At 48.3% G+C, this 25,707-nt stretch overlaps 1 protein-coding gene and 1 long non-coding RNA gene across 3 annotated transcripts in view; one reads left to right on the top strand and one right to left on the bottom strand.

Annotated features, from left to right (window-relative positions):
* TNR (tenascin R) overlaps positions 1 to 25,707 on the top strand; it is an 84,066-nt gene that overhangs the window by 52,492 nt on the left and 5,867 nt on the right. Inside the window, exons 4-20 of the mRNA XM_066556155.1 lie at positions 1,774 to 2,037; positions 2,815 to 2,930; positions 5,325 to 5,475; positions 8,411 to 8,680; positions 10,519 to 10,704; positions 14,065 to 14,154; positions 14,267 to 14,530; positions 15,157 to 15,426; positions 15,527 to 15,646; positions 16,135 to 16,278; positions 16,910 to 17,029; positions 17,686 to 17,829; positions 18,449 to 18,579; positions 19,567 to 19,699; positions 22,692 to 22,843; positions 23,757 to 23,853; positions 24,599 to 24,760. Of these exons, the coding sequence (XP_066412252.1) occupies positions 1,774 to 2,037; positions 2,815 to 2,930; positions 5,325 to 5,475; positions 8,411 to 8,680; positions 10,519 to 10,704; positions 14,065 to 14,154; positions 14,267 to 14,530; positions 15,157 to 15,426; positions 15,527 to 15,646; positions 16,135 to 16,278; positions 16,910 to 17,029; positions 17,686 to 17,829; positions 18,449 to 18,579; positions 19,567 to 19,699; positions 22,692 to 22,843; positions 23,757 to 23,853; positions 24,599 to 24,760 (2,814 nt within the window). The remainder of the gene's footprint in view (positions 1 to 1,773; positions 2,038 to 2,814; positions 2,931 to 5,324; positions 5,476 to 8,410; positions 8,681 to 10,518; positions 10,705 to 14,064; positions 14,155 to 14,266; positions 14,531 to 15,156; positions 15,427 to 15,526; positions 15,647 to 16,134; positions 16,279 to 16,909; positions 17,030 to 17,685; positions 17,830 to 18,448; positions 18,580 to 19,566; positions 19,700 to 22,691; positions 22,844 to 23,756; positions 23,854 to 24,598; positions 24,761 to 25,707) is intronic.
* LOC136560372 (uncharacterized) lies at positions 187 to 22,463 on the bottom strand. Of its 2 annotated transcripts, none has more exons than XR_010784138.1 (6): positions 22,170 to 22,463; positions 21,177 to 21,322; positions 20,586 to 20,788; positions 12,028 to 12,183; positions 4,454 to 4,621; positions 187 to 2,142 (listed from the first exon to the last, which is right to left on the bottom strand). It is a non-coding gene; the product is annotated as an uncharacterized lncRNA (long non-coding RNA). The 2 variants fall into 2 exon arrangements; XR_010784139.1 differs by having other exon boundaries at positions 20,586 to 20,785.

The following is a 25,707-nucleotide window of genomic DNA, read 5'->3' as shown; positions in this document are numbered from 1 at the left end:
TGTACAAATATATACAAATCACAAACAGTATGAGACTGCTAGGAACATTCCTTGAGCTGGTTTATTTTCCAGCATCAGCTCCATACCCAGCAGAGAGCATCACTTAGGATTGATAAACTGAGGTCCCACAGTGTGGCTACCTGCCTGTTATCCCTGTCCCCAAAGACACCATGGACAAAAGTGTGGGAGGTGAGCAAAAAGCTGGTGAGGTTCATCCTATTGCCGGCCGGGGGCTATGTACAAATATATACAAATCACAAACAGTATGAGACTGCTAGGAACGTGCCTTGAGCTGGTTTATTTTCCAGCATCAGCTCCATACCCGCAGAGAGCATCACTTAGGATTGATAAACTGAGGTCCCACAGTGTGGCTACCTGCCTGTTATCCCTGTCCCCAAAGACACCATGGGAGGTGAGCAAAAAGCTGGTGAGGTTCATCCCAGCCAGCCAGGGGCTATGTACAAATCACAAATGGGATGAGACTGCTAGGAATGTGCCTTGAGCTGGTTTATGTTCCAGCATCAGCTCCATGGCTGCAGAGAGCATCACTTAGGACACACTGCACCCCCTTCGTTATCCCTGTTCCCAAAGACACCCCAAAGACAAAAGTCTGGGAGGTGAGCAAAAAGCTCGTGAGGTTCATCCTATTGCCAGCCAGGGCTATGTACAAATCACAAACTGCTAGGAATGTTCCTTGAGCTGGTTTATTTTCCAGCATCAACTCCATACCCACAGAGAGCATCACTTAGGACACACTGAGTCCCCCCTCCCCATTATCCCTGTCCCCAAAGACACCTTAGACAAAAGTTTGGGAGGTGAGCAAAAAGCTAGGGAGGTGAACAAAAAGCTAGTGAGGTTCATCCCAGCCAGCTGGGACTATGTACAAATCATGAATGGGATGAGACTGCTAGGGACGTGCCTTGAGCTGGTTTATTTTCCAGCATCAGCTGATTTATTTTCTAGCATCCAGTCTGGGAGGTGAGCAAAAAGCTGGTGAGGTTCATCCCAGCCAGCTGGGGCTATGTACAAATCACAAACAGGATGAGACTGCTAGGAATGTCCCTTGAGCTGTTTGTTTTCCAGCATCAGTCTCATTACATAGTTATGACAATGAGAAGATGCCATCAGCTCACATCCCAGGCAGCAGACACAGAACTTAATGTTACAACTCACTTTAAAAGTTTTTTGACCAATCACACAAAGCAAAAGCACATTGACAGTGGTTACATCCAGCCACTATAAGCACAACACACCTTTGGTTAAAACAATGCTTGCTTATTTATAATATAATACCTGCTTGTAAGCCTTAAAACACAATGCACAAAACTCCATCATTAAGCTTAGAAATTCCTAATATCTTACTAAATATACTTTTCTACATCTTAAAAAATTACTCTAAACAAATGTTAGCACACAAACCACTGTTCTATTGATCCTAACTTTTCTACTTCTTACCTAATTTTTCAACTAACCAATTTTATAGCTACTACTTAACTCTAATCACAATTCTACTGTCTGTAAAACCTATCTTTTACAATTTTCCCAAAACTCTCTAATTTTATAAATCCCCACACATCCCAGCATGGGGGCTAAACAGTGCAACAGGTTCTCCTGAGCCTTTACCTTGTTATAGCTGTCCAGACAACCACAGGTATCACATAACCCCCAGCCTGTGCCCGTGGCCCACCAGCAGACCTACACAGCCTCCCACAGGAGTGGAAGAATAAGCCAGGCACACACTGACACTCTCCATACCTCTGTCCTTCCCACCAGTGTCTCCCCCTGAGAACCTGCGGGTGACGGGGATCGGCGACAGCTCCATCGAGCTGGCCTGGGACAGCCCCGGGGCAGCCACTGAGTACGTGGTGTCCTACCAGCCTGCCGTGCCAGGGGGCACCCAGCTCCAGCAGAGGGTGCCTGGGGACTGGAGCAGCATCACCATCACGGATCTGGAGCCAGGTGTTGCCTACAATGTCAGCATCTATGCAGTCATCAGTGATGCCTTCAGCACCCCCGTTACCTCCAGGGTGATGACCAGTAAGTATCCTACTGCACTTGTTGCTTGCTGCCCGGGTGTCCTGAGGAGATGCTCAAGCTGGCTCACTTTTTACAAAAAAGCCATCTAGCAGCAGAAAGTTGAGCCTTCAAAAAGAAGGAAAAAAAAAAATTGTATCACTATAGGGATATAGGAAAGGAAGAAATGTGTCCATCCTCTTCAGAAAGACAGTTTGGATGAAAATCTGGATGTCTAACAAAAACAGAAAAAGCTTCCAGAGTTTGATTGAAGCCCCCAGAATGTGGCCCAAAGCATAAAATTTTTTTCCTCAGAGAAAATACTACAATATAACACAGAAGTCTCAGGTTCTCCTCTCCCTCCTGGACAGATGATTCCTTGTGATGCCTCCCCATGATGGTGCAGCAAGAGGGGATGCTGCTGTGCATCAGGAGAAGCACAGTCCTGGCCAGGACCATGATGCACAGAGGAAAACAGGAGTATCAAGCTGTAATGCCAACCTCCAAAGGGGTTTCTTGGAGATAAGGATACAGAGGGCAGGGAAAAACAGAAACTATCCAGACCCATCATTCACTCTGTTCACATGATAGTGCAGTGGGATGCTTCAGTGTCCATAGGTACAGGCATTTCCCTCTTTTCCCTCCAACCCATGTGGAGCAGGGAAAGAGGAATTTTGCTAAGAGATACCAAAAGTTTCCCTGTTTTTGTTGCCCAGATAACAAAATACCCACGGGGAGCAGGGTGGGCACAGCATGTGCACACCCACCCCACTCTGCTCACCACCCCCTGCTCCCTTGCAGACCTCGCCACACCACAGGGGCTGAAGTTCAAGACCATCACAGAGACAACAGCAGAGGTGCAGTGGGAGCCCTTCTCCTTCCCCTTGGACGGCTGGGAGATCAGCTTCATCCCCAAGGTACTGCTGCCACACCCCTGGCACTGCAGGGTGCACCCAGTGAGAGCATCCTAAATCCATTTCCAATTACCCCCTTCCCCAAACACCCAGCCTGTGTCTGCCATTTCTGTGCTGCACACCAGACTCCCCAGACTGCCAGCCTGCATTTTCCCATTAGTTTTTGTGTCAATGCATGTCCTCAAAGAAATGTCCCCCCAAAAAAATCCAGTGATGTGAAAAAAAACCTTCCAGCCTCACTCTTGTTGTCGCACCCTCTTTTTCCTTTCCATCTCCTCTGCAATGACTCTTCCTACTCCTCCTCCTCCTTTTCCTTGCCCTGCTCTCTACACTAAGCTCCCCAAAGCAGCCTGGATCAAAGTGAGCAGCTGCTGGCTCTCAGACAAGAACCTTCAGCCCCCCCCTCAAGTCACATGCACAGTTCATTCCTGCCATGGAATTTTAATTTTAATCGCAGTGACGAGCAGGTAGAAACCCTGCCAGAAAAGATGAAAGGATAAAAATGTTGCCCTAAATACCCCATATTTTCTGTGCACAGCAACAAAAATTGTACATCAAGTATTTAGGCTATATTCATAATTTCTACACCATTTAGCCACAAGTACAGCTTCAATTGTACATGGAGCCTCTTTATAAGAGCATTCAAGCCCCAGCAGTAAAAGAAATGCTGATTAAGGGCTCAATTATGATGTTTTCACTTGTACAAAAACCTGCACTGGAATCAAAGGCAGCTCTGGGCAGTGGAGAACTGCAGAATTTGGCCCCAAAGTTTTAAATACTCTTAACTATGAAGTATCATTGCACAGCACAAAACAAGGGCCCAATTGCCTTAAATAACTCAATTCTGTCATTTCCAAAGAGTTGCTGGGAGATTATTGATGTGATGTTGGCTACATCCACATGCAAATTGTGTCAGAAGGTGAAGCTCATGCAATGCAGGTATAGACCCTGGGATAATTTGCAGTCACCATCAGCTGATCATTCAGGATTAAAGCTGAAAAATATCAGAGTAAAGCTTTTGGTAGGAAAAAATAGCTCTTTCCAACATTTTATTACTCAGGAATTTAGCTGAACAGCATCCCCGTGAAGCAAATAAATGCAAACCATTGGTTCTTTTTTCTGTTTTTAAGCTTAAACTTAAAAATACATGGAAACGTTTTGGGATTTAAAGGCAGATAAGATGCAAAAGGATGGCTGTTCCTGGATGCAGGGTTTTGGGTAGGGAAGGAATGTACTTCTCTGGGCTTTAAAGTTCTCAAATCCATGAGTTAAGACATAAAGTCACAGTCATGTTCCTGCCTATCAGCTGCCAAAATTGGCCTTTCTGGAGTCTCCATCATTGCCTTTCCCCCTAAAATTAGGCAGAGGGTGCTGTGTCCTTTACTGCCCTGCAAGCAGTGCTTGCTTGGGTATATGCTGAAACATTGCCACACCTCAAACAAACCCAAAACCCATTCCCAAAGGCTAAAAACAACAGAGTTATAATTTATAACTGCAGCATCACAACCTCTGTGAGAAAAACTGACCTGTCTTCCCAAAAACTGGGTGAGAAGATGCTAATTTGGTCCTCAGCAGCCCAGTGAGGATGCTTGCAGCTTCCTGCAAAGCTCTTTCCACTCTCCTTCCATGGTCTCTGTGATGCTCTCACCCCCACAAAAGCTGGGTCAGGCAGGATTGCCCATCTGCTGCCGGCACTGGGGATGGGGTGGGAAAAGGACAAAGAAAAGACAGATTTAGCAAAGAAAATTAGGAAAGGTAAAATGGTAACTGATGGCTAAAATGGAAGGTTTCCTGTTTAATGAGAAAAGGGATGAATATGAATTGAGAGTTATGTGCAAAGATTTGTTTAGCATGTTATTAGTGAAGACAGCAGCAAGAAAAGATCCTTTGTCCAAGCTCTGGCAGGAAAGGTGACATGTGCAGTTGTTTAAAGCCTCACAGTTTTCCAGGGCAAAACCACAAGGCATAAATGAGTGTACTAAAGATGGCTAAAAAGCAGGTGACAGCAAAATAAAGACCTCACAGCTTCATGCCTATACATCACCAACAAAAGGCTCCTGGCACCTGAAGAGCAGGGAAAACAAGCCTAGCCAAGGTTTTGGTTTAATCATCTTTCCTCTTTCTGAACAGCACAGGCACAAATACACAGAAGCTGGGGAGGGAGGAGGGATGGGGAGGATTTTGCAGCCCAACAACACAAGCACTCCACGCTTGGTGGGTGACTTCATCCCAGCTTTCTCCTTCCATGCTGGGGCGTGCCAAGGTGACACTGTGATTTGGGGATGCAGTGTGTGCTGTGGAAGGATGCAACATGGGGGGCACCTCCTGTTGTGCATCAGTCCCCCCCAAAACACCAGCTGGTGAGAGAGGGTTAATGCTTGTTTCATTCCCTGACAGAATAACGAGGGTGGTGTGATTGCCCAGCTCCCCAGCACCGTCACCACCTTCAACCAGACGGGGCTGAAGCCGGGGGAGGAGTACACTGTCACCGTGGTGGCCCTGAAGGAACAAGCCAGAAGCCCTCCCACCTCTGACAGCGTCTCAACCCGTGAGTGAGCCTCACCCGGGGGCAGCACAGCAGGTCCCAAAAATAAAGTCTCATGGGCAGGGATGAAACTTGCAGCCAACATTGCAGCAACTTCGTGCAGTGTTTTGTCCCTCTCCTAAATTGTCACAAGTGCAGAAGCTGTGGCAAGGTTAATGGGGTTGGGAGCAAAGACTCAGTTCTGCTTTTATTGTATAGCTGGATAAATTATTCTTCTCTGGTAATTTCACATTTTGAAGCCTGGATGCCCTCAAGAAATATATCTACAAATGTATTACTTACTCATACATTACAGATTAAAACTCCCACCTGATTTTGTGCCACTAAATGCCCTCAACTCCCACCTATTCAGGCAAATCAGGCAGCAGGGCAGGGAGACAGGAGCAACAGCATGTCCCTTCCTAACCAATTTGTTTGCCCACTCACTGGTCCTTCCTGTAGACCAGAGAAAATTCAGCTGGGTCTTCTTGCTGAAGGAGATGCAGTGATGGGCAGAGCTCACAGGGGAGAGGAGTCTCTTCACACCAAATCTGGTGCAGTCTGCCTTGAAAGCCAGGCAGACGTCTACTAGCTCCACCTAAGCTGTTCCGAGAGGAAACAGCACTTAAATAGCTGCCGGAGGGCTGTAATGAGGTGCTGCTAATTGAGGCAGCGCTGAGAGTGAAGGGAGGGTCCCTCCACCGCAGCAGTTTGTTGCAGGGCTGATCTTCCCCAGCACAGTCCTCTCCTCCTGCTTTGCCTCCGTGTTCAGCTCGGCGTGGCTTAATAGAGACATCTCCTGGTCAAGGCAGAAACTTCCTTTCCCTGGGAAGTCAGCAAAAATAGAAGCTGGTACTTCAGACTCGAGGGTTGACCTTTGCAGGGAGTGCAGGTGGAGCCCTCTGCTCCACAGGATCTGTGCTCCATGGAGGCATCCCTGTGCTGGTGTCTGCCTTCCTCTGCAGCAGCCCCAGAGCTTCATCCCCACCACCCTTGCTCTTCCTCAACACCTTGTGCCAGGATCAGGCAGCAAAGGCATGGTTTTATGCCATACAGCTAAGTAGATGTGGATCCCCTGGGTGGCTGGACAGCATGTTGGACATTGAGGGTGTGCATGACCTGGTCCTGGCCAAGCTGGACAGACAGCTCCTACCTGAACACTGGGACTCCCAGCTGGGCTCCCTCCTCTGCTGTTTTGCCCCCAGACCTCACCTCACTACTCCAAATTCTTCCATGTCCTTTTCTACCCCCCCCAGTGCTTCCCACCCCTGCCACATGCTCATCCCCCAAAACTTCCAACCCTGAGGTGCAGCATTCAGCTGGCCCTTATATACTGTCATTATATCAGGTATGTGTATACATGGTATAGTCTGAATTACAGAACTAAAGTGGGCTTTTTCACCCACCTTGTGATCATCTAAGTGATAACACAGGCTGCCCAGCAGGCTTCATGCATGAGCACTGCCATGGCACAGGAGTGATGGCAAGGCTTGGCTCCATCCATCCATCCATCCATCCATCCATCCATCCATCCATCCATCCATCCATCCATCCATCCATCCATCCATCCAGTCCTGCTGGACTCAAAGCATCCATCAGCCGGGCTTGAGCCCAGGATGTCCAAAGGTTGAGTGTTGGAGGGTATGGAAGAAGGAAGGCCCCAAATCTCTGCCAAATAAAAAAAAAAAAGGCAGAAATGTCCAAAAATGTCTCCCAGTAGATCTCTGGCATGAATTTTTCTAAAAGCCATTTATCTGAAAGGTTTTTTTGGACACCAACCATAGCCCCACACCCAGCTAGTTATGAAGATTCACCAGAACAGTTGCATTTTCTCCTCTCTTCCCACTGCCAAGCCACCAACAGCTTTATGAGCTGATTCTTCAGTTTAAGGACAAACCAGGAGCTGGCACCAAAGCAGGAACATTTCTAGAGACATTCCTCAGTTCTCAACACTTGGATCTTGTCCTTGGCCCCATGTTATTTAACACATTGTCAACACCTTTCAAAAGACATAATACTGTTGCTGATAAATTTTGCCAATGATGGAAAGGATCGGAAAAGAGTAAATTGCATAGAAGAACATCAATAAAAGTTGTTTGGATAGTTTGAAGAGCTGGGCACAAAGGAAAATTACATGTTTTTTCAATGCAAAAGTACAAGCAGCTATATAAGAGCAAAGAACGTGTGTTGCAGTTAGATATAGGAGTTTTATATCCTGGGAAATACCACCTGAAAAAGCCAAAGAGGAATTGTTGTTGACAACGAGCTCAAGAGAAAGGCATGAGCTGCATTATAGCTGTAATGGGTGTCCATGAGAGAGCTGCTGGGTCCTGCTCTGGTGTCCACAGAAAGTGGAGAGGGTTCAGGAAAGAGCCAGGAGACTGGGACAAGGGACTGGGCAAACCCATGAGGACCAAACCCTCTAAGTATCTTGGGTTCAGGGTCATGCCTCTTGCCCACACCACCTCTCTCCCTTGTCCCCAAATCCCAATTCCAGCTGCTTTGAAGGTCAGCCTGAAGCATCCTTGAATCTTGGTGTCCCCAAAGCTTCCACCTTTCCCCATCCAACTCTCCCAAATCCTGGGAAATACACCTTAAAAAGTCAAAGAGGAATTATTGTGGACAACCAGCTCAAGAGAAGGGCATAAGCTGCATTATAGCTGTAATGGGTGTCAATGAGAGAGCTGCTGGGTCCTGCTCTGGTGCCTGCAGAAAGTGGAGAGGGTTCAGGAAAGAGCCAGGAGATTGGGACAAGAGACTGGGAACCATGAGGACCAAAGTATCTTGGGGTCAGGGTCATGCCTCTTGCCCACACCACCTCTCTCCCTTGTCCCCACATCCCAATTCCAGCCGCTCTGAAGGTCAGCCTGAAGCATCCCTGAACCTTGGCGTCCCCAAATCCCCCACCTTTCCCCATCCAACTCTCCCGCAATAACAGGTGCCCGTTTCCCTCCCGCAGTCATCGACGGCCCGACGCAGATCCTGGTGCGGGACGTCTCGGACACGGTGGCCTTCGTGGAGTGGAGCCCTCCTCGCGCCAAGGTGGACGCCATCCTGCTGAAGTACGGGCTGGCGGACGGGGAGGGCGGCAGGACCACCTTCCGCCTGCAGCCCCCCCTCAGCCAGTACTCCCTGCAGGCCCTGCGCCCCGGCGCCCGCTACCACCTCGCCGTCAGCGCCCTGCGCGGCGCCAACGAGAGCCGCCCCGCCTTTGCACAGTTCACCACAGGTAGAGAGCTGCCCTTGCTGGGAGAAATGGATTTTTGGGCGTTAATTTTTGAGTCTCTTTGGCAAGCATGGGTAGGTGGATTGCTGCCGTCTGCAGATGGGCTGTCCCAGAGCAAGGAGGAAAAGCTGAGGGGTTTTTGCATCTGGGGGGTTGGTGATGCCTCTTTTTCTGCTGGCGCAAGTGAGCTGGGGTTTGGTGTGCTAGGAGGAGGAAGTGGGATGAAAATACAGTGGTCAAGATGCAGGTGAAAATGGTGGCACCTGCATTCAGCCCATCCACAGAGCAAGGCAGAGCAAATGATTCAGCTCACCCTAAAATACACACCCTATAACTGCCCTCTGTCCCCGCTCCTGCTGCTAGTGGCTGTTTAGCCACTAAACCTCCACTGCAAAAGGTCCTCTCTGGTGTCCCCAAAGCTTCCAGCTTTCCCCATCCAACTCTCCCAAATCCTGGGAAATACCACCATAAAAAGTCAAAGAGGAATTATTGTCGACAACCAACTCAAGAGAAGGGCACGAGTTGCATTACAGCTGTAATGGGTGTCAGTGAGAGAGCTGTGATGAATGCCCTGTGCCCCCAGGGATGCTTGTATAGTCCCCAGGGCACTCCAGGTGATCCCAGATGCCAGTGATGAGGCATGGATGGACTCAGCGCCCCCTATTTAGATGATAAACCCCAAACCAACCCCATCTTGGCCATGTCTTGCTGCAGCATCAAGGTTGAAGCTGCCTGAGACACACATCCCCACCAACTCCAGTGCCTGTTCAGACCCACAGCTTAGAACTCTAGAACTCAGCAGTTTACATCCTTAAGAGCACCCACAGCTCAATGCACAATTCTCAAAGGCACCAAAATGCTCAGCACAGGTCTGAGTTCAAGGGGACACTTGCTCCCACTCGGCATCAAGAGCCAAGGCAGGTGCCTTGACCAAGGAATCAGCAGTTAAGCAGCTGAAACCAGCACATGCAGAAACATGGTTATCTTATTTTATATCTTCTCTGAGCACCCTAACTGGTCAGTAAAACTTTAATGAATGTTAAGCCCGCAGATAGCTAAGGGATTTAATTTACCGTGCCATAAAGGAGGAGTCAGAGCGTGTATTTCCGTGCTGGTTTATGGTATATAAATTGTCATGTACATTACTGCTGGCTATGAGGCTCCTACAGCAATAACTGTGGGACATGAATTGTGTGTGTACATATCTCTATAGATAAATATTTCAGACGAGATGCTTACCCCAGCTGATTTGCTGCCTTGGCCTTCCTTGCTTTATTTCTAAAAGGCAACATAAAAGCACCCCCCCAAACTCAGATCCATCACCATTACTCACTGTCCACTGGTGCCCAGCCCCAGCTGTTGCTCACCAGAGGGGTTTATTGTGCAAACCAGAGCAGATTCAGTACACAGCCTGAGCAGCATCAATAAACAAACCCTTTGGGCAGTGTCTGAGTGTGAATGAGCCTGTAAAGATGCTCAAGGTTTTCTTCCAAGAGCAGTTCAGGCCAATGCATGGCTACTACAGAGCCCTTTTCCTCTTACAGTGCCTCGGTTTCTTTTACCTTAATATGGGGGAAAAGAGTTTTCTTTTTTAAATAACATGGAACTAGCTGCCAAACCAACTTACCGAGGACACTGCCAGCATTTGTGTCACCCTCCTGGGTGGCATCGCCCAGCCTGTGCTTGGAGTGAGCAGGGAGGGAGCAGGGGGTGAGAGCAAATGCTCCAGCCCTTCCTGCCAGGCCATGCTCAGGGGAGGAGGGGGGATCTCCTGGCTGTGGCAGGGCTGCGGGGTGCGTTCCCCGCGGTGACACCGTGCCTCTGTCCCTTGTGTCACGCAGAGATCGACGCCCCCAAGAACCTGCGGGTGGGCTCGCGGAGCCCCGCCAGCCTCGAGCTCACCTGGGACAACAGCGAGGCCGAGGCACAGAGCTACAGGGTGGTCTACAGCACCCTGGCCGGGGAGCACTACCACGAGCTCCTGGTGCCGCGCCATGCCGGCCCCACCACCCGCGCCACCCTCGCAGGTACGCACGCGCCCTCGCGCCCTGGAGCCATGATATTTTCTGAAAAATCCTTTCCTTGGGATTTTTCCTCCTGAGAAGCTGAGAGGCCTCAGGAACAAAATGTAAACAATGGTTATCTGCTGCTGTGGAATGCAACAGGTGCATCTGTGATTGGTCTCATGTGGTTGTTTCTGATTAATGGCCAATCACAGTCAGCTGGCTCAGACTCTCTGCCCGAGCCACAAGCCTTTGTTATTCATTCCTTCTTTTTCGATTCTTAGCCAGCCTTCTGATGAAATCCTTTCTTCTATTCTTTTAGTATAGTTTTAGTATAATATATATCATAAAATAATAAATCAAGCCTTCTGAAACATGGAGTCAGATCCTTGTCTTTTCCCTCATCCTGAGTCCCCTGTGAACACGGTCACAGCGCCCTTCCTCCCCCTCCTCTCAGCCAGGTAGGGCAAAGCAGATGCCAAATCAGCACCAAGACACAGTTGCCCTTGTGCTGGCACATGCTTGAGGTTGTTTTGGAGTTTACTATTTACCGGAGAGAAGGTTTTCCTGGGAACAGAGCTTGTTTTCCCCTGTGTGTGGGTCTGGGTACACTTCCAGCAAGGATCTGTCTGTAGTAATTATATATCCTCTAAACAGAGAGAGACATGGTTCTCCCAGGAAAATCCTGGGAAGCTGTGTAGAAGCTGTGGAAAACTTAAATGAAAGAATTCAAACAATTACTATCTCTCTTTCTGTAACCATTGTTTATAGATATGGTTCTCTAAAGGGTGCTATTCATAGTCACCAATAATATGAGATGTTTCTACTTTGAGACCAATCAAGCGTCACCTTAGTGAGTCACACTGCAAAAAGACCCAGCTACTTTCATTAAACCCTTTTGCCTTCTGATCCACCTGAACACTGGAGTCTTCTTTCTGTCCCTGACTCCACAGTGTCATCTGTCCAGGTGGCAAACAGAGCTGGCAAGGAGCAAAGGGAGAAATGGGAAGAAGTCTATTTAGGCTGATCTACAGGAAAATATTATTTCACCCTTCTCTTTTTTGCTTGTTTGGAAAGAGCCATGGGTGATGATGTCCTTTCGGCAGCGATGGGGAGCCAGGCTGCCTGAGTTTTGTGCCTTTTTCCAAAGTGGGCTCAAAGCAGACCCAAATCTAGAGATGCTGGTTTTGAGCAAGTCCTTTAAGTGGTACATTATTCAGGCCAGCAGAGGGGCTGCAAACACCACCCACCTCCCACTGCCAGGAAAGCCCCAAACACCTTATGCCGCAACATAGCAAAGCACCATGTGAGATGTGATTTCCTTGCTTTTTGACTAGAACTGCTTACCTCGTGAATTTGCTGCTCCAGTGGCATATTTTGAGCAAAGAAAAGAATTATATGCAAAAATGTTCTTATTCATCTTGAAGTTCTTCAGTATGGACGGACTACAGGTTCTCCCATGTTGACTCTCTGCCTTCCCGGGACTTTCAAGGGCTCAGAAATCTGCCATATGAAATTATAGGAGAAAAGTCAGTGGGAAAGCCAAAAGTTAAGTTACAGATACAGCAGCAGAGTCACAAGAAAGGCTGGAGGGCAGCAAGGCAATTAGAGCAGTTATGGTGAAAAATGTGGAATGCAGAAAGAAGAAAAACATCAAGGCTGATTTCTTCTGTGTTCTTGATGAGGAGGCATGGGGAGAAATAGGATGAGATCAGAGACTCAGTGCTGGACTCCTGCTAGCTTTCCTTTAGGACGTTTATTGGCTTTCTAGGTGAGAAGAAGCATTAAAAATGGGCCAAATCCCCCTCCCTGGGCAGAGGCACAACAGTGACACAAACTGACAATATCCATGGCTTAACTTGAGCTTGCCTTGGAATATATGGCAAGAGCCTAAAGTCACTTGTTTTTCTCAATAAAACTAAAAAAGCTGCCAAGGCTCTTCCAGACTCAGGTAAGGCTGCAAGAAACCCAACCAGAGAAAGCTGCAGAGATGCAGATTCTTAAGTCAATTGTAGAGAGTGATTTTTTATATAGTACCTCCATCATCACACAAGTGCATTGCTTCCAGTCCCCAGTTTACTGTGTCATAAACAAACCAATTAAAAAAAAAAAACACCAACCTAGTCATAGCAGAAAATAATGAAAAAGCCATTCTGCTAGCAAAAAAAAAAAGCTATGATACTCATAGTGTGGGTGGCACACGAGCATCTCCCATAGCTCTTTATGTACAGAGTAATCATGGCTTCCAGTCTTGTTGGACTTTGTGCAAAACCCATTGGGGTTTTTCCCAGTCACCCAGGACCTGATGGGATCCATGGTATGAAAGTAACCAGCAATTCTTTCAGCCAGTCTCATCTACCTGCAGGAAAAGCAGTGAGGAATGGCACTGAGCAGAGTTTATCAAAGATTTACACTTAAAAGTGCAGCAAGCTTGGCCCTGACCCATAATCTCTATTAAAAATCAGCATTTGCACAGAAATAACCATAATTTTGCTCATCCCAAAGAGCTGGGAGAGAAAAGGTTTATATCCTCCCGCTGATTTCTTCCTTCTCCTACCTTCTGCCAGGCTCTTTTTTCCAGAAAACTTCTGACACTTATTGAGCAGGGTCAAGGGGGTCCATCTTCTCCCCATCACCAAGACTGCACTGTAGCAAGAGAAAAGCAGGGGAGGAGAGTGTCCCTCCCTCCTGACCTCTTGGGAAAGGTTTTGGTGGCTCCAGGGGATGCTGCCCCCGGGTAAGATACAAAGAGGCTGAGCTGGAAAGTTTATGGGTTTTTCTAGCTTTGTGGGAAAGATCATGAAGCACAGGGAAGAGGGGAATAAAGCCACCAACAGCCAAGCAGAAGTGACAGGCAGAGGCAAGAGATATTCCAAGGAGATAAAGCAGTGCAAGAGGAAAGGAGCTGGATGAGCTCAATTCCCAAGTCCCTTGAGAGAGGCACCTCAGGATACGTCCACCCTAAAGAACAGGGCTTGATTCAGCTCCCAGAAAGACTGCACCTTTCTCAATTAATGTGCATTTCATTTACTCTGCATAGTTTATTTCTCTCCAAGACACCAGCCCTGTGACAATATTTGATCACTTTAGAAAAAAAATATAGCTACTTTATCATTTCCATCTCAGCTCACATACACAAGAGCTTCTGTCTCACCGCCAGCAACTGCAGCAGACCTCAGCAACAACTTTTAAAAATGGCTTGTTTCTGAGCTAAAATAACCCAAATTCCCTGTCCAATGGCATCCACGGGGCTTTTTGAAAAGACTCAGCTCTTCTGCAATGTGCAGAGGAACTGCTGACCTGAGGGATATCCTGGAGGGCCCTGAGGTCACTCTGCCAGCTGCTACTCTCAAACTCTGTTGTGTTCTCTGCCCTCCCTGGTAGATCTGGTGCCGGGAACAGAGTATGGCATTGGGATTTCAGCTGTGATGGACAGCCAGCAGAGTGTGCCAGCGACCATGAATGCCAGGACTGGTGAGTTTGGCCCCACTGCCTGCTCCAAGCACAGCTGGCTGCTATGGCTCAGACGCCCTCATGGGACAGTCTGTGCATGGGGACAAAGCTCTGCACCAACCCTCTCCCACAGAGCTTGACAGCCCGCGGGACCTGCTGGTGACAGCCTCCACTGAGACGTCCATCTCACTGGCCTGGACCAAAGCCACGGGTCCCATCGACCACTACCGCGTCACCTTCACCCCTGCCTCGGGAATGGCCTCGGAAGTGACAGTGTCCAGGGACGAGTCACAGCTCACCCTCTCGGAGCTGGAGCCCGGCACAGAGTACACCATCTCCATCATCGCTGAGAGGGGACGGCAGCAGAGCCTGGAGGCCACCGTGGATGCCTTCACAGGTAGGGAAGCACAAGCTGGCATGGGGACAAGGGCACAGACCTTGTTGGCATCTCTGCCAGCTCACTGCATCCCTGGCATTAAAACCCTTGAACTGGTGATGGGGATGAGAACTGGGGTCAATGTGTCCACACAGGAGCAGGTGACCTCAAAAGGAGGATGGTCCTACCACTGTGGTGGCACAATCCCTTTGGCCAGCAGCACTGAACACACTTGCTTTGCTGGACAAGACAGAATTGGGAAACAGATAGCCCTATGCTGTCCTCTGTGGGCAGGGTGGTCTGTGTGCCCATAAGAAGAAATGAAGCCTTGGGGGACCTCACAAGGACCTCTGGCTGAAAAGTCTGCAGTCATGAAATGCAGACAACATATACCATCTGTAGTGGGACAGTTCCATTACTCACTGTATGGGTCTGGGATGGAGGATGCTTGCAGTGGAGCTGAGAAAAGCACCATTTCCCCCCTCCTGGTTCTGCCTTTTGATCCCAGCAGAGTTTCAAATCAATGGAGAGCCCAGATCTTCAGCTTTGCCACCTCTTTTAAGTATTTCCCATTCAAGCACTGGGAAAAACATGGAGGTAAGGATCTGCAGAAGGCTGGAGTTGCATGTCTCCTCTCCATCTTCCAGGCGTTCGGCCCATCTCACAGCTGCACTTCTCCCAGCTGACATCCTCCAGTGTGAATGTCACATGGAGTGACCCATCCCCACCAGCAGACCACCTCATCCTCACCTACAGCCGCCGGGACGAGGAGGAGGAGGCCCAGCAGGTCACACTGGATGGCACCCGCAGGCACACCAGCCTGACGGACTTGCAGCCATCCACAGAGTACCTGGTGTCCTTGGTGGCCGTGCATGGCACCATCAGCTCTGAGCCTGTCGTGGGCTCCATCACCACAGGTACCACGGGACACCCCCCAGCAGGCACAGGGGAGGGCAGGCAGGGGCATGGGGAGTGGGCCTGCCTCCCACAGCTTTTCTTTGTGCTCCATCTCACCAGGGATTGATGCACCAAAGGACCTCAGGGTGGGCAATGTCACCCAGGAGTCCATGATGGTCTACTGGAGTGCTCCAATTGCTGCCTTTGACCACTACAGGATATCCTACCGTGCTGCCGAAGGTAAGGGGCCACACCACTCCTGTTCATGTCCCGAGCTCACAGCTCCAGCCCTCCCTCCATCTGCTGGCCCAAGCAAGCCACTAGGTCATCCCCACCCAGGCAGCACCTCAGTGCCTTGGGCAAAGCCAGCAGTAACTGGGATTGGCTCTAGGGCAGAGGATGGGAAGGGACCACTGCAGCCAGCTCGGCACAGAGGGGCACACAGAATGGCCCCCAGCAGTGTGCCCTCCCCAGAGATGGTTAAATTCAGGGCTCAATCCTGAAATCCCAGCTCTCTCATCTGCTTCACCTACCTCATCTCCCTTGGCCCTAGTTTTGTGGATGATGCTGGAAAGGCCAGGCCAGCAGGGTGCTGGGCACAGAGGAGTGCACCTGCAGGCACAAAACCCAGTTACCTCCAGTGTCCTGTGTCCAGCCTCCCAAGCCCCTCCTGAGCCCCAGGGATGGGGCCAGCCATGAAGTCAAAGCTCTTGGCTCCATCTCTGCAGGAAGGACAGAGAGCATGGCCATCTCCAGGGTTGCCACTGAGTACACCCTCCAGGACCTGCAGCCTGCCACCAAGTATGAGATCGAGCTGAAGAGCGTGCGGGGCCGGGAGGAGAGTGAGCTGGTCTCCATCACTGCATACACAGGTGAGAAGGAGCTCTTGGTGGGCAGGGAACAGCCAAACAGTGTCAGCTCCATCCTGCCCAGGGCTGGCAGTCCCTGCCTGCACTAATACCCAGGTGACTGAGAGCAAGCGGGACCTCACACAAGCTGGATGCAAGCTGGAGATGATAAGCCTCAGAAGGGCTCAGTGTGGGCTTTTGAAGTATGTCTCAGCAAAGTTTATCCCAAATATGCATGGGTAGTCATGGGTAAAAGTGATAAACCTGTGTACCAGGCACCATGAAGCCAGAAACATGCTGCTGGGCAATCATGACAACCTTTCCTAAACAGAGTACAGATTTCCAGAAATAATCCCTAGGGAAGCCCTGTCACAAGCAGCATCTGCTGCAAGAATAAAACCTTCTGCTATCTCCAGACTCCTCAAAGCCTAAAGAAAATCCCTGACAAGCTAGACTGGGCATCTAGAAAAGAGTGGAAGAGCAGCCCAGGTAGCAGAATAACACAAACTACAACATCTCTGCACTCCAGCTTGGGCACACTAACTCCTCCTTGGGCAGCAGGGCAGGGCATAGAGCAATATGCCACAAGAAGCCCTTCCAGCTCATAGTCCAGTCTCCCAATGCCTCTGACTCTCTGGATCTCTCCCCCATGCAGCCATGGATGTCCCCCTGGGGGTCACAGCCACCAACATCACTCCCACCGAGGCGCTGCTGCAGTGGAACCCGCCGCTGTCGGAGGTGGAAAGCTACGTCCTCATCCTCACCCACCGTGCAGGTACCCCAGGGCTCTGCTTCAGCTCACCTCTGCCTCTCTCCCACCCCAAAGCCCAGGGCTCAGTAGGAGCCCTTCACAGAGGGAGAAGGGAAGGAGCCCTTGCCTTGGGGTTTTACAGAGATTGTGGGAAAAATTAGATCACCCTTCAGACTGAACAGCACCACTGTTTCAGCAATAGAAGTGCTTTTTGTCATAAGGTCATATCCAGAGACACATTTTGGAGAACCACCTTGAATGTCTACCCTTGTCACAGACATCTTTTATGAAAAATCCTTTCCTTTGGATTTTTTCTCCTGAGAAGCTGAAAGGCCTCAGGAACAAAATGTAAACAATGGTTATCTGCTGCTGTGGAATGCAACAGGCAGATCTGTGATTGGTCTCATGTGGTTGTTTCTAATTAATGGCCAATCACAGTCAGCTGGCTCAGACTCTCTGTCGGAGTCACAAGCCTTTGTCATTCTTTCTTTTTCTATTCTTAGCCAGCCTTCTGATGAAATCCTTTCTTCTATTCTTTTAGTATAGTTTTAATATAATATATACCATAAAATAATAAATCAAGCCTTCTGAAACATGGAGTCAGATCCTCATCTCTTCCCTCATCCTCAGACCCCTGTGAACATGGTCACATACCCTAACTCATCCCTTTTTTCTTACAGTTGCAGGAGAAACAATTCTCGTGGATGGAGACAACCAAGAGTACCAGCTGACCAACCTGCTGCCCAGTACCACCTACACAGTGTCTATGTATGCCACCAGCGGGCCTCTCACCAGCCAGACCATCAGCACCAACTTCACCACTCGTATGTACAATCCCTTCCCTCACCCTTCATCCCTAGCCATGCACTCACCCCAGGAAAAGCAGCCAGCAAGGCTGAGCCAAAGCTCTTGTTACATAGCTCGTGTGGGTATAGAGGTAGCCACAAGCCAAAAGGACACAAACACCATCCCAAATACCAGCACAGGGCACAACACGAGAACACAATTTTAATCAACAAGCATCAACTATTATTTTCACTCTTTCAACATCCATCCATCCATCCATCCATCCCTTTTTTCTGGTGATTTTCCCCTAGCTGTGGTTTCCTTAGCAGACCCCTGACCAGGTCTTTTTTTTTTGCCCAAGGCCATAGTCCAGAAGAACACAACAACCCATTTTGCTTGACAGGTCCCATAGCACATGAATTTCACAGCTGTTACCCTTAAGGTGGCACATAGGTAGAGGAGGACTTCTAGAGGGTTTGCAGAGCTCTGTTCAAGACTGGGGATGGGTGATGAGATCTTGAAACTGAGGGTGAGGATGACTTTGGGCTGTAGCTCAGTGCTGCAAGGTTGAATCCCAGTGTACTGAGTTGGGAAGCAGGGTTGAGGTGGTTGTGTGTGAGAAATTGCACTTCCCTGTGTTCCTATCCACTCTTGCAGTTTTGGATCCTCCAACCAATCTGACAGCCAGCGAAGTCACACGACGGAGCGCCCTGCTCTCCTGGGTTCCTCCCGTAGGAGAGATTGAGAATTACATCATGACCTACAGATCCAGCGATGGCAGCAGGAAGGTGAGTGAGTCCTCACACCAAAGAGCCTCAGTCCTCACACCAAAGAGCCTCATTCAGTCAGGGAGTAATAAGACCATGTTAAAATAAGCAGGAGAAGCCAAACAGAGCAAAAGAATGATGCTCAGTGGCTCAGGGAGGCCAAAAGGGCAGACACTGCTTCCTGCTAAGCAGGATGATAGGAAAAAGCAAGAAGAGATTGTCTAAGGTAAAATGTTGATGCACACCTACTGGTCTGGGCCTAGAGGGTTTACCTGGAGAGATTGGAGGAACAGGGGCAATTCACAGCTTGTGAAACACAAGCAAGCTGAGGCAGGAGAATATTATTCTGCAGAGATGCTAAAAAGGCCATTTGCCCTTCCTGCAAAAAAGCAAGACAGGCACAGAGAGCTAATTAATTCTGCAATACAATACATTTGATTATTTAATGAGTGTGTCCACATCTGCCTGTCTGGAGGAGCTGCAACAAACACCATCAGAAATATGTCATGGCAAACAGTCTGATTTCCTTTGCTGGTGTGATTGGCTCACAGCAGCCAGAGGATAATAGCTTTGCAAAAGGGACCCAATAATGCTGTGTGGCACTGGCCAACAACCAAAAAATTAACATGACAGGAATCAACAGAGTCAAAACTGGCTGATAACCAGGTTTGGCCAGCTCTGTTTCTTGCACTGCTTGGGCAATCAGTCATGTCTGGTACTGAAGGCACAGGTCCCAACAGACCCAGCTGACAGAGGACACAGACTGCAAACATTTAAATCCATCTCAAACCAGGTTGCTTTCCCCCACCCAAACCATTCTGAAATGTTGTCTGTATTGGCTGAACTCACATTTGCTCAGCCCAGGGGTTTAAGCAATCATGCACTGCTCCTCAGCCAGGCTGCAGCAGTTTGTGGCTTCCCTTCCCTCCTCACTTGCTCTTTAGGCTCCCCAGCGCTTTTCTCATCTGTTGCTCTTGGTGTCTGCCTCCTTCTGGGACCCATGTACAGGAGCTGATTGTGGATGCAGAGGACACGTGGATCCGTCTGGAGGGGCTTTCTGAGACCACGGAGTACACGGTGCACCTGCAGGCTGCCCAGAACGCCGTGCGCAGCGGCCTCGTCTCAACCACCTTCACCACAGGTGAGGACTCACTCTGCATGCACCCAGACACCTGCAGGCTGGCCCACATATCATGCTGGTAGGAATGGACTGCTCTTAGTGACCTTCCCTCCTCAGGCAGCATTCCTTCATGATCCAAAGAGGGGTACTCACAATGCCATGACCCACGGCGCTGCTTTGCTACAAAATGTTAATGGCTGAAGGAGCTATGATTCAAACACAAGACCCAGCCCAGGGCAAGGGGGTTTGAGCTTCAGACCAGGAGCCATCTACCAGGCCCTTTGCCTTGCCCATGTTCATCCTCAAGTGCATAAACAGAAGAAAAAATATTCACTAAAATCAACAACACATATCAACAGGAATGCTGCTGGGAGAGGACCCAGCGAGTGTCGCCATGTTATGGATATGATATCAAAGAATCAGAATGCTTGGGTTGGAAAGAATCTTTAAAGGTCATCTAGTTCAATTCTCCTGCAGTGTGCAGGATCATCTTTAACTTGATCAGGTTGCTCAGAGCCCTGTTGAATTTGATCTTGAAAGTTTTCAGGGTTGGGGTATCCCTGGAACTACCAAGCAAGTGCATCTCTCCTCCACCACCACCAGTGGAGTCACAGACAGCAGAGCCAGAACTTTATGTAATTACATTATTCCTCCCCACTCTCATTCTGGAGCATTCACAATCCACTAAGGCACTAAAGTAATGGGAATGGTTTGGTTATGAAATCAAAAGCTGGGCGTCCACAGTCACCAGGACCCTCAGAGACAGAATACTTACTCTACCAAGAATGAAGCTTGCAAGAGAATGTCACCAGTGCTCCCATCCTCTGCAACCATTCATAAGAGAAGTTATGCAAAGCAAATTGTGCCTCATCCTCTTTGAAAAGCATGGCTAGGCCAGGGTACTTACAGGCAGAATGCATCTTGCTCAGAGCTAGGAATCCAATCATGTTTTTCCTGGGCATCAACAGCACTGGGAAGTCTCCAGATGATGTCCACCAAAATTCCTCCCATCTGTGCTGCCAGTTTAATTCTCAAATTAGGAGAATTTTCTTTGAATCTGCTGTGGATTCACTTCTACGTCTTGGTTACATGCAAAGGTCTCTTCACCTGCTTTTAAGAGATAACAGAAACTATTTACATCAACAAAAGAAGAAATGACTTCTCTAATACAGCTACAAAATATGCTTTCCTCTTGTTCTTGCCTCTTACACATGTGCATAAATCCAGTGCAATTCAGGCAGGTGATAGAAAAAGACATTGTAATCTTTGAGGCTGCTTGGGAGTCAGGGATGAAGCTGCATGGGGGTGACTTCTCAGGTGGGATAAAGCAGCAGAAACCCACTTATGTGAGGCAAGGAGAGCAACTTTTACATCAAACAGAAGTGTCAGACCTCAGCAATGTCAGTCCCCATTGCCAGCTGATGCAGCATCCAACATACTTGACTTGCTTTGAAGATGAAGATGGGCATTAGCAACAAGTCAGTTTCTTCCCACTTACCCCAATATTGATGAGACAGAAGCAGCCAGGAGCAATCACCAAGGCAGTGCAATCCATGGACAGCATCTCTCATCAAAGCATCCAGATCTGCAACTCAGTTTACTCTGGCAATGCATCAAGGCACTTTGCAGAGAACAAGGACTTGTCTTTAATGACAAAAAAAAAAAAAAAGCCACTCAGGCTTAATTTAAATTGTTTTGCTTCCTTCTGCTTACATACACATCCCGGGGTTCTTCTATTCCCCCTGACATATTAATAGCTCAGCCTCTTTTGTTTCATGTTTGCATAAGGTTCTTGGGGAATTGTATACAGATGAGACAGAAGGAAGAAACAGATACAGTATTTATAATTTATAGTGGTTTGAAATGTCTTTCAAGGTCTCCTTGGCTCTTAAAGATACGAATATAAATTAAGAAACAAGCAATCTCCACAGGGGAGCCCAAAGTGGTTGTTGTTGAAGAAGTTTCCATTGTTGGATACTATAAAATACAAACAATGTCTCACCAGGCTGTGCTACAGACCATGAAGATGGGGAGAAAAAAAGAGAGGATCTTCAACATTTGGACACAGCAATGACTTTCAAGTCTTCAGGTCACAAGGTGGGGGGGAATACACCCAAGTGGGGAGCAACAGACAAGGGCTGTGCCTTGGTCCTATGGGGCACTGCACAACTGTGATGGACACACACAGCACAAAAGATCTGAGGGTCCCTCACACCTTCTCAGTTTGTTACAGAGACATCCTTGAAAACCTTATCCACATTGCCAGCTCTGCACTATTTATTCCATCATCTATACATACCAACAACAAAGAAAAATGTGTATTTTATTTCCCTCTTTTGTCTTAAATAAGAAAAAAATATTCCCAGACCTGATATCCAATACTGCCAGAATAACTGTCATAATTAAGACTCTCCTAAACTCTGACCACAAAATAAGATGTTTCCTCATTAGAGAACACCTGTATCACAGCCACACAGCCCATACTACCTACCTCTAGCATCTCACACAGCCTCATTCCTGCTCAGCTTGCAAGTGACAATTAGCTCAGCGTAAGTCCACCATCATTTCCAAGCTCATGGAGAATCAGGAGAATCCCCCTGGAATGAGTATTGTTATAAAACTTGATTAGAGCTGGCAGTCCTGAGAGGAGAACAGGTTTTTGGTATTTTCACAGCTGTCTAAATATGCTGGTGACAGCTTAAACCCCAGGGTTTCAGACACAGTGCAGAAAGATAGTCCAAGAAGTGACATCCCTCATCATTCATTGTGACATTACCATGCACCCTTCCAGTATAAGACATATGGAAGAATAATTAATATATGCACACATTTTTTTCCAGTAAGTCCTCTGAGCTCGACAGCAGATATAAAGTCTCACTGCCTCATGGAATTACCTCAGAATGCAGGAGCCAAGACAGACTTTTCCTGGACTGTAACTAGTGGAGCCTGAAGCATGGGGAAAAGGTGTCTCTTTGCTTGAATTTTACCTTTTTTTTTGACTTTGCTTTTGCAGGAGGACGTGTGTTTGCTAACCCTCAGGACTGTGCCCAGCACCTGATGAACGGAGACACGCTGAGCGGGGTCTACACCATCTCCATCAACGGGGACCTCAGCCAGCGGGTGCCCGTGTACTGTGACATGACCACTGATGGAGGGGGCTGGATTGTGAGTATCCATGTGGCATGTTGTCCCCACCACAAAGTAACTGAGCCCCTACCAGCAAAGCATGGGCATGACAGCAGGCTCAGCATCACACGCTTCATTTCGCACGCCGCAGGGAATGGCCCACGCTCCGGTAATAATAGTTACACTTGGAGAAATGCCCTTTGATTTATTTGGCATGTTTGCAGTGCTTCTGGAGAGCAAAATCTGTGAGTGAAGCTGATTTATTGTTCTAGAAATGAAATTAATGGCTGGTAGCTTTCACGGGGAATGATTCACACTGCCTGCAGAAGGAGGGTGTCAGGCGTCACCCCAATTGAGTCTGCACAGGAGAACTTTAGAAACAAATGCCTGTTTGGCTTATGAGCTGCACAAACACTGCTTGTCTTGACGTAGATGGACTGACAGTGTAAGTAAATAATGCCATGGTGCTCTGATCTTATTCGTGTCAAACTCTTACTTACACACATTACACAAAACCCTGCTAGATGTATAGTCAAAACCAAAAAAAATGGGCTTCCTCAAATGCTGATTTCTAGCCAGTAAATTTCCCTCTCACTCTGCTTCAGAACATCCCCTTGGATATCACAGAAATAGCCATCTCAAAGCAGAATTACATGCTAGAAAACCAGAGGCACCATGTACTAGTTAAAGCAGAAACCTTAAAGGCCAAATCCTTCCTATTTTACCATTGATTTGCTTTGGACATTATCTAATATCTCTTGTTTCTACACCTGCACATGAATTAATTGCATGCCTGCAATTAACACTAACTGGATAGGCATTGCAATTTTCTCCCCTGAAAGGCACAATGGAAAGAAAAATTATTATCTTTACCTTTGTGTGTCCAAAGCCTGGCAAAGCTGTTTCTCATCTCCATCATTATGATTTTCCCCCTGCTCTCCCTCCACATCAGGTCTTTCAGCGGCGGCAGAACGGGCTGACCGATTTCTTCCGGAAATGGGCAGATTACCGCGTTGGCTTTGGAAACTTGGAGGATGAGTTTTGGCTGGGTATGACCTTCCCTGTTTGCCTTTCATTGATGTGTCAAACTTAAGTTCCATAAGCGCTGTCAGCTGTTGGCTCTTTGCCTTTCACCACATTGCTCTACGTTCTCCCTCAGACAGTTTTCCTTCTGTTCATTCCCTGCCCTTCACTTTAGGAACTCATGCAGAGGCACACCACATAAAGGCACATTGTGAAGGTTAGCAGCTCCCTAGTTTGCTCTCTCTAGGAGAGGAGGGGGTATGTATGCTGTCAGTTTTCATGGACCAAAACCCATCATTGTCCATTGCATGACTATAGGTTGCACTGGTGGCCAGAAGTCCAATGAAAGCAGGAAAGGAGTGAGTGGGAGACAGCACAGCTCTGAAATTGAGTGTGCTCCTCCAAAACCTGAACATGAGCCAAAGGGACCTGCAGCATAAGCACACTCTGGCTTGTATGGGAGCTTAACAACAACAGTAGCACCAGAGCTCAACAGCTGAATGTTCCAAGCTTCAGCAGCATGAAGAAATCTGAAGCTGGGCCTTGAACCCACTGCTCACAGACACAGGGAAGTGAAGCTCGAGTGGAGACAGAGATCCAGACCCCAGCAGTGCCAGGAGAAACTCAAACTCACCACAAGTGCTGCTGCCCTTTGATTCCTCTCCTTGCTCTCATTTCCCACTACTGTTTTATTTGCCTAGAGCTTGCCTTGTTTGTTCATGCAGCAGATCTGGGCACCAGGTCCCACAGGGTGTTTCACTGTCTCGACAGGCTTGGACAACATCCACAAGATCACGTCCCAAGGGCGCTACGAGCTGCGAATAGACATGAGGGATGGCCAGGAGGCAGCATATGCCTACTATGACAAATTCTCCATTGGTGACTCCAGGAGCCTCTACAAACTGCGCATTGGGGACTACAATGGCACTTCAGGTACACAGCCTCCTTGCTAGCAAGGGTCTTGGGAAATCCTGTGACTGGTTGGTCCAAGACTGTAAAGGAAATCCCAACATGAAATCTCATTTGTCTAGAGTGGCGAGATAAACACCCATAGTCCTTTCTGCCTTCCTGCAGTCCATCGTGTAAACCAGGCTGATAAATCCCAGTAAGGACACTGAATTTTCCATTGGGGATTAGATATTTAATATCAGAGGCATTGCTATTCAAATAACCAGGTCAACCATCAGAGGTGTCATCTCACTTGGCAGTAGCCACAGCTGGCTATTGATGTCGTGCTGGAGGCTGTATTTATTGCCTTTCCACAGCTATGGAAATATCTGAAACCCTCTGAGTCATTTCCTCACATAAAGGCCAAACACTGCCCAGTTTTGCAAGGACACTGTCACACCTGCTTGCTTGGTTGATTTGGAGGAGTTAGAGTTGCCCACCAGAAGAGAGTGGGCACTGGAGGGAGGGCACAGGGGATCTCTTCCTCAAGAAGGGAGAAGGGGTACAACTCTAGCCCCTTCATCTGGGATAGACATGCCCAGTGCAAGCCCCCATGATGGAACTTCCACCATGTACTAGGTGAAACCCCACAACATACCCAAGATGCAGCAATTTCCTTGTTCAGTACCAGTTAGTTGCCACTGGAAGAGAGGTGACAGGAATCTGGATGGTGTGCAACAAAGCACTTGCTTTAACCTCAAATCCCAGGGCACAAAGCACCCACTCTACTGCCAAGGATGGCAGCAACAGTCTCTCCATGGCTGGATTGCACACAGCCAGCATGGATCCACTTCATATGTCCTTAGGGATTACCAAGGAGCATATTTAGAATGTCTCCTGTAAGTACATCACTCAATTCACCATATTTTACTCCAGCTTTTCTTTCAGACAAAAGCAGCTGTCTAGTTATCCAGTGAGGATGAAGTTAGAGG

Source organism: Molothrus aeneus, chromosome 9 (assembly GCF_037042795.1).
Source record: "Molothrus aeneus isolate 106 chromosome 9, BPBGC_Maene_1.0, whole genome shotgun sequence".
Lineage (NCBI taxonomy): Eukaryota > Metazoa > Chordata > Aves > Passeriformes > Icteridae > Molothrus > Molothrus aeneus.
The sequence above is the reverse complement of the archived record's forward strand: the minus strand, read 5'-3'. Positions and strand labels throughout refer to the sequence as shown.